This window comes from Balaenoptera acutorostrata, chromosome 4, assembly GCF_949987535.1.
Source record: "Balaenoptera acutorostrata chromosome 4, mBalAcu1.1, whole genome shotgun sequence".
NCBI lineage: Eukaryota > Metazoa > Chordata > Mammalia > Artiodactyla > Balaenopteridae > Balaenoptera > Balaenoptera acutorostrata.
This window is the reverse complement of record NC_080067.1, coordinates 142,872,146-142,880,425: the sequence shown is the minus strand read 5'-3', so window position 1 is coordinate 142,880,425 and position 8,280 is coordinate 142,872,146. Positions and strand designations below refer to the sequence as shown.

Here is an 8,280-nt window from a genome sequence, read left to right as displayed (position 1 = left end):
GAAAACAGAATGAGATATAAAGCAGGGTTGCAGAACTAAGGAAACAGGATAAATCACCATCCTTATAGAGTCGACAACCTGGAAACAGCAAGGGACACCTGGAACGTGGCTGGGACCCGCTCTGCAGCCCTGGGACCTCTCAGGAGGCTCGTGGTTCTCTAAGTGCCATCCCAATACCAGCAGCACCTGGGAACTTGATAGAAATGCCCACTCTTGGGCCCCAATTCCAGGCAATGTTTTAACGCACCCTTCAAGTGATTTGGCTGCCCTCTAATATTTCAGAACCACTGGACTATGTGCATCTCCCTCTCAGGCTAGAGCTTGGGCAGAGCAAAATTGCTCAGCTCCATTCCAGAACTAGACACTTTCTTTTTTTTAATATATTTATTTATTTATTTATTTATGGCTGTGTTGGGTCTTTGTCGCTGTGTGCAGGCTTTCTCTAGTTGTGGTGAGCAGGGGCTACACTTCGTTGCGGTGCACGGGCTTCTCTTGTTGCAGAGCACGGGCTCTAGGTGTGCGGGCTTCAGTAGTTGTGGCGCAGGGGCTTAGTTGCTCCACGGCATGTGGGATCTTCCAGGGCTCGAACCCGTGTCCCCTGCATTGGCAGGCAGATTCTTAACCACTGAGCCACCAGGGAAGTCCCAGAACTAGACACTTTCTCATCGACGCCCCGCAAGGACAGAAACAGAATTGGACTACAACACCAAAATTCATTCATTCCCCAAACATTTATTAAACCTCAAGTGCCAAAGCAGACATTCACCAGTTTTGGACGACTTTGTCCCAGACTAGCTGCCCGTGAGGCTCGGTGGCATCTGGAGGCAGGAGGGCCAAGTAGACGGGAGTCTCAGCCCCCTCCTCCACGGTCCTGCAGCCGTGAGCCCCCGCCATGTCCGTCTTCACCCACCCGGGGCAGCATGCGTTCAGCAGAATCCTGTCCGCTTGTCTCTTCTCATCCAGACGCTGGGCCAGGATTCTCGATAAGACCGTGACCCCCAGTTTGGACACCCCATAAGCAGAGTTGGGCCAGCCCTCCCTCTCATGCACCTCATTTTTTGTGTCCTCCACAAACTTTTTCATGAGCTCCACCAGGTCTTCCTCTGTGAGTGTCTTACATCGGAACTTCTCCTGCAGGTCTTCGCTGCAATTTTCAAGGGCTTTGAAACCCTGTAAACTACTGACATTCACCACTCTGCCTGAAACAGAATAACAAAAATATAGAAGCATGTCACAAACAATCGTTGGTTGACTACTGACAAACATGATTGAGTCATGGGGCAGGTGTAATTGCTGATTTAAAAAATGATTCTAGAAGGCATTAAAAGAAAACCTCCAAAGGCATTCAAAAATGCCTCAAGAAGTGGGTTTTAACTTTTTGTCCCTTGTTCTCCCAAAAGGAAGAACACATTTCTGTCAATAACAGGGCAGAAGTTAGGTCTGTAGTAGAATTACCAGCTAGTTTTATAAAACACACCCTCCTACACACACACACACATTTCCAGGTACTTGTGAACTTGCTTTCTGGAGGACAGCGCCCTCACCCTTAGATTATTTCCTAGGGTCCTGGGGCCACCTCTGTACCCCTGAGTGCCAAAATCAGGTTTAAGCAATCCCTTGCCAATGACCCTTGTCTATCCTTAATGATGGATACTTTCACATGTGGAATGGGTTGATTCTCCATCCCAGTTTTGATTTTCATTGCTTTTTTTAGCCCATAGTTAACAAATAATTAAATATAATTAGTGAGTTAATATTCATATTAGCAATGATTCACAGCTACTAAAGAGACAGATCTGTCCATAAAATAAAATATGAAGGCCAAAAACTAGAAAATAATTTGAAGCATTGATTGAAATCCCCAAACCAGTGAACGTGTGAATTTACACATTCTGTCCAACATCAAAAAGCACCAAATTTGGGGGGTTCTTTTCTCACATATTATCCTGAATCCATATTCTTTGCATCCAACAGGATAACTGGATTTTATTTCATTTTCTGAGTGGCATTCACCACAGGTACACATTTGTCGGTGGGGTGTGTACGTGCTGGGATATTCTTATGGGCTCAGCCCCATACGGAGATGCCCTCACTCTGTCCTTGTACATAAGCATCTCACATAGCCCGCAGGGACCCAAGACTCTTCAGTATATTCTTTCCTTCCTTCCTTCTCTCTGTCTCTCTCTGGTAATAACATATTTCTTTCCCAACTTTTAACTTTGAAAAACTGCAACCTACAGAGAAGTTGCAAGAATGGTTTAATAAACACCCATATATATACCCTTCAGCTGAGTTCACCAATTGTTAACATTTTGCCACATTTGCTTTCTCTCTTTCTCTTAATTGTAGAGATACCATAAACCTTCACCTTAAAACACTGTAGTATACAGAAGGGCATTCCCTTCCAAAACCGCAAATGTGATCACATTAATCATGATACAACACTATTATCTAAACTATAGTCCATATTCAAATGTCCCTAATTGTCTCAATAATCTTCCTTTATAGGTTTTTTGTTTGTTTTCATCCTGGGTCCAATGGATTGCATGGACCCTGGAGGGATAAATGGATTGCATTTAGTTGTCCTATCTCTTTAGTCTATTTAGACTAGAGCAGTTGACAGTGATCTTTTTAAAGACTCTAAGCCATTATTTTATAGTATTTCCCCCAGTTTAATCGATTGGCATGATTTTTTTTTTTTTTATGATTAGATTCACTTCAATATTTTGGCCAGGAATTCTGCTTTGCTAAAGTTATGCTCTTCAGTACTTGCTAAGCAGCTTTGTACTCAAAACGCTTGGCTGCTACAAGGAATTAAATTCAAACAGGAAAGGAGGAAAGAAAAGAAAAAACAAATTACAGGAGCTACTCTACGCCTTCGATGGAAAAAAAAAACTTCCTAAGAGGAAGAGGCGTCCTCTTTGATCTCAAGGCACACCCCTGGGGGAGAGGCCAAGGGGTGACAGTTGCAACAGCTAAATGGGCCCAATCAGCCCTGAGAAGGGCTCAGCCCACACCATCACCACCACTCTTTGCTGAGGTCCAGGTGGCTCCACGGTCCGGAAACAACCCCTACTGCGTTCCGGCAAGAGTGGGCAAGTAGCGCCCCCTAGTGGCTCAACAGCTGCTTACCCTATTCACTCAATCTTTTAAAAAATTATTTATTTATTTATTTTTGGCTGTGTTGGGTCTTCGTTTCTGTGCGAGGGATTTCTCCAGTTGCGGCAAGCGGGGGCCACTCTTCATCGCGGTGCGCGGGCCTCTCACTATCGTGGCCTCTCTTGTTGCGGAGCACAGGCTCCAGACGCGCAGGCTCAGTAGGTGTGGCTCACGGGCCTAGTTGCTCGGAGGCATGTGGGATTTTCCCAGACCAGGGCTCGAACCCGTGTCCCCTGCATTGGCAGGCAGATTCTCAACCACTGCGCCACCAGGGAAGCCCATATTCACTCAATCTTGAACCAATAAGCAAGCGGGATAACTTTCTTTAAAGTGATATTATAAAGCTAAATAAAGAGTGGCTTTTAACTCAGCTTTGAATGTGGAGAAAGTGACTCCCTACAAACCAAGGGGCAGATGCTCAGCGTTTTGCCCTCCAGGGTGACGTTTATTGAAAAGTCACCACTATTCTCAATGTGTTGTAAACCAAAGATTCCCGCTTTGGGAATTACTGTTACAGAAAACTGGTTAAAGACAGTGATTCACCAGCACTGGGTTGGTCCCTGAGCCCCACCCTCCCCAAAGACTTCTTTTACCTTTCAAAATGGTTGGTTCACAATCATTTGGTGCTATAATACTTCCCTCACTAGAACTAATTATCCTGGTTTGATTGAGGGGTGAAGTTAGGAAACTGGGATACTGTTTCCAGCTCTATTACTACCTGGCTTTATTCACTTCTCTGGGGCTCAGTTTCCTTCTCTATAAAGTGAAGGTGTAGGAATGTAAGTTTTTTCCAATACTTTGCAGCTTTCAAATTCTATGATTCTAAAATCCATAGGAAGAAGATTTCATGATACTTGGTAAAAGACACAGCTACAATGGAATACTATGCAGCTGTAAAAAAGAATAAGAGCCCCAGATATAGTAAGTGAAGAAAGCAAGGTGGCAAACATTATACTTAATGTCCTTTTTTTTTTGTAAAAAGGGAAGCATAAATATATATACACACACACACATTTATTTTTGCTTAGATTTGCATTTAAAAATTCCATCCCCTTGACCCTGGACACTCACCATCTCCATGCCCCTGGACCCAAGGCTTCTTTGAGCCAGTACCTGAAACTCTACCTGTGAGCTTTCTATGATCCCATCCCACTAAGAAACCAGTAACGAGAATCACCTGTGGAGGATGGGGAGGGGCAGACAGGTGGAACTCTCACCATGCATCTTTTTAAATTTAAATATTTTTGCACTGGAGATCATCTTTCTTCAAAATGTTAAATTAAGAAAAGCATGTTTCTAGAAAGAACCGCAGAGCTCTTCTTCCTAAGAATCACAGTTGATTTCTTGGGAAAGAAAATCCTCAGGGAAGCAAGGCTTCTCTCCCCACCTCCCAGCACAGTTGTAATTTACACAGCTAGGATTGTTTGTCAGCAGTGGTCTTCCCCGCTGGACTCTGTGCTCCACGGACAGGACTGTCCATGCCCACAGTACTCACCACTGTATTCCCAGTACCAGAGTAATGCCTGGGTTATGGTAGGCGCTCAATAAATGTTTGTGGGAAAAGTAATAAAAGTTATTCATTGAATACTTGAAAGTGTGGGAAAGATATTTCCTAATAAAGAAAAGTTTCTTTTGGATGCTCTGAACCAGCTTGGCAAAGGTTGGTCTGGTACAAGAAGAAAGGAATAGAGGAAAATTCATAGTAATGAGAGAACAGACCCTTACCCCAAGCCCCAGGTGAGCTGGGTGAGGCCCGGCCACCTTGGGGAACTGAGAAGGACTGACTGAAGTTGCTCAAAGGCAAGAGGCCTTTGGGGACTTGAAACACCTTATACTTCTAGGATTCAGTTCATGACTTGGGACCCAAGAGCATCATCATGTATCATACACATCTTTCTTTTTGGAGGTGAGGGAGAAGATGAACTTTTCATAAATGTTGAGGGAACAACTGGGTAGCCATATGAAAAACGGTACATTTAGAGCCATCTCCTTCCTACACAAGGATAGACTTCAAATGAATCAGGTATCTAAACATACATGCATCTATACACGCCTAAGTGCACTCATGCCTGCAGGCATACAAACATACAAGTTCTGGAGGAAAAGTGAATTAATTCTTCCATAAACTTGGTGTGGGGTATACATATCTTTCAATGAAGCTGAAATGTTCGGGTGAGGAGCCAGATACTGAGAAAATAATGCAGTTCTCTATTTTTCCCCCTAAAGAGAAATAGCACCCCTGGGTGATTCCTGAGGGACAGCCCCCCGGCCACCCCCCACCGGGGGGGGTGGGTCACGCCTTGCCGAGGGGAGGCAACCTGACAGTCCACAAAGCTGGACTTACCATGAGGTTTCACTATCGGCAGTAATTCGCTGCAGACATTTCTCGTGGCAAAAAAGTTTGTCTTCAGTGTCATCTCAGCTTGAATGTCAAACGGTGTCGGATCATCAACTTTCAAAAAGAGAAGGAAACAAAGTCATGCATTTCCTCTTGAAATTCATAAGACAAACGATCTTATCTCTAATGAAAGACAAAACCAGCTAACTTTTAAAAAAATAAATTTATTTATTTTTGGCTGCCTTGGGTCTTCGTTGCTGCGGAAGAGCTTTCTCTAGTTTTAGAGACTAGGGGCTACTCTTCCGTTCGGTGCGCGGGCTTCTCATTGCGGTGGCTTCTCTTGTTGCTGAGCTCTCATGGGCTTCTCATGGGCTCTAGAGCGCAGGCTCGGTAGTTGTGGCGCACGGGCTTAGTTGCTCCGCAGCATATGGGATCTTCCCGGACCAGGGCTCGAACCCGTGTCCCCTGCATTGGCAGGTGGATTCTTAACCACTGCGCCACCAGGGAAGTCCCCCAAACAAGCTACCTTTAAAACAATTTTTAAACCATGAGATCCGTGGTTCTCAAACTTGGAGCGTGTATGGGAAGCACTTGCGGGGCCTGTAAGAGCACAGCATTCTGGGCCCCGCCCCCAGAGCTTGGGATCCTGAAGGTCCGGGGTGAGGCTCCAAAATTTGCATTTCTAACCAGTTCCCAGGTGACGCTACAGCTACTGGTCTGCGAGCCACACTCTGAGCAGCAGTGATCAAAGTTCTCAGTCTTGGATGGGCATAGGAGGCACCTGGGGATTCTGTTAAAATGCAGATTACAATGCAGCACGTGTGGTGGCGGGGCTGGGGATTCTGCGATTCCAGCGAGTGTCCAGGGGGGCAGGCGCTGCTGGCCGACAGCCCACACTCTGAGGGGCAAGAGCTTCCAGCTTAAGTCAGTGTTCCTCCGTGTGTCCTCCAGGAAGCCGGGTATTTATCCACCAATTCCCCAGCCGTCGGCTCCAGGGGCTGTCAGTCGCCCCCCGCCCCCCGCCCCCCGCCCCCGCCTGCGCTCGCAGAAAGCCCGCAGACCGAGTTGCAGGTGCAGGTGCACGGCGCTGCCGAGGGCCCAAGGCCAAGGGGGTGAAGACTTAACGCTTCACAATGCTTCGTTTTCCTCCGCTCTGCCTCTTAGATTTCTCTTCCCCACTAGGTTGTAAGTGAGGCTGGCCTGTTTATTTCTACCCGCAGCACATGGCAGATCGATAACTCGAATAATAAGAGTAAGTAATCTCCTTGATCTCCCTTCCGCGCCCCGCCCCCCGGCCCCAAAGGAAGATGCTACTTCAAACCACACTTATATATGTTTGATAACAAACATAGCTTCCCTGGGGGTGGGAACCACGCTCGCTTCCTTTTTGCCAGAGCCTATCAAAGCTCTGCATGAAAAAGCTCCATTAAAGCTCTCTCAAGTCCACTAGCGCGTGCACGTGCGCGCTAATCGTGCTCCCAGATTCACTTCCTGTCCCGAGCAGATGCCTCCCCGCATCTATGAATGCGCCCTTTCACGGAAAGAGAAAGCCCAAAGTGAGTTTGGAGACCCTTCGCAGAGAAAATGTTTCTTGCATTAGAAAGCTCAGGAGCTTAGCAGGGCGTGGTCCCCTCCCAGGAGACCGATTCTCTTGCAAACCTCAGCAGCTGTCTGTTCTGGGAGGGTCCTGGGCTGAGCCCTGGCGTGCTCAGGCCCGCACAGGCCGGCAGGCGGGCGGGGCGCACTGTGCCCGGCGCCCGGGCGGGTCTTGAGCTAAACGAACCGCTCCCGCGACTCCGTGGGAAGCGGGAACAAGCCGTGGGAGGCGAGAGCTGAGTGCATCCCGAGGGGCGGGCTCTGCCTTCCATAACTTAAGTGGGCGGGTAGGGGGCGTATGCGGCTCACTGTCTCGCACCCACGGAGCGCCCGGGGACCTCCCGCCCCCCACACCTACTCTTAAAGGCGATGCCCGCGTTGTTGACCAGCACGTTGAGCCCCCCGTACTCCTTGCGTAGGAAGGCGCGCAGGGCGCGGATGCTCTGCAGGTCGTCGATGTCCAGCTGGTGGAAGCGCGGGCTCAGGCCCTCGCCCTGCAGCTGCTGCACGGCCGCCCGGCCCCGCTCCACGTCCCGAGCCGTGAGCACCACGTCCCCGGAGAACTGCCGGCACAGGTCGCGCGCGATGGCGAAGCCGATGCCCTTGTTGGCCCCGGTGACCAGCGCCACGCGGGAGTAGGACGGCATGGCCGGGTGCCGGGCGCGCGGGGCTGTTGGGTGAAGAGCGAACCGGGCCGTGGGTCACGGGCGGCGCGCGCTGCGGAGGCCCGGCCACAGTCAGAGAAGCCAGGAAGAACTGTGTTCTAGGATCCAGCGCTGTGACTTGCAGAGAAAGAGGCTCCGGTCCTCGGGCCCTCCCCTCCGAGGAGGGGCCGTCTGTTCCTGAAGGTTTGGTAACGCCCCATTCCCGGGTCCGCCCCCTCCCCGCGATGCGCCCGCTTTTGATCCCGCCTCTTGAGCCAAGCTGTGGTCTGCGGGGTCGAGACGTTGTTCCCCTAAAGCAAAAGCGGACGGTGACGGGTCGATAGGGTCTAGAGATTCCTTGCAGTTGGATTGAAGAAACTATTGTGGGAGAACCCCAAAAGGAGAAAAACAAGTGCTGAGTAATTTTCTTGGGCGTGCGTCCGTCATCCACTGCAAAATGAGGGTGTTCGCTTTTTCCTTGACTACAGTGAAATTATTTCGACACGGTAACTGCTTCTCAGGACATAGATCCCATTCCTTGCT

General features: G+C 48.9%; 1 protein-coding gene across 1 annotated transcript; it reads right to left on the bottom strand.

The window, feature by feature from the left end:
• Positions 1 to 712: 712 nt before the first annotated feature.
• On the bottom strand, positions 713 to 7,901 carry CBR3 (carbonyl reductase 3). Its single transcript, XM_007183743.2, has 3 exons — positions 7,452 to 7,901; positions 5,504 to 5,611; positions 713 to 1,199 (listed from the first exon to the last, which is right to left on the bottom strand). The coding sequence occupies exons 1-3, from the start codon at positions 7,738 to 7,740 to the stop codon at positions 763 to 765; spliced, it is 834 nt and encodes a 277-aa protein (XP_007183805.1). The 5' UTR covers positions 7,741 to 7,901; the 3' UTR covers positions 713 to 762.
• Positions 7,902 to 8,280: the final 379 nt, after the last annotated feature.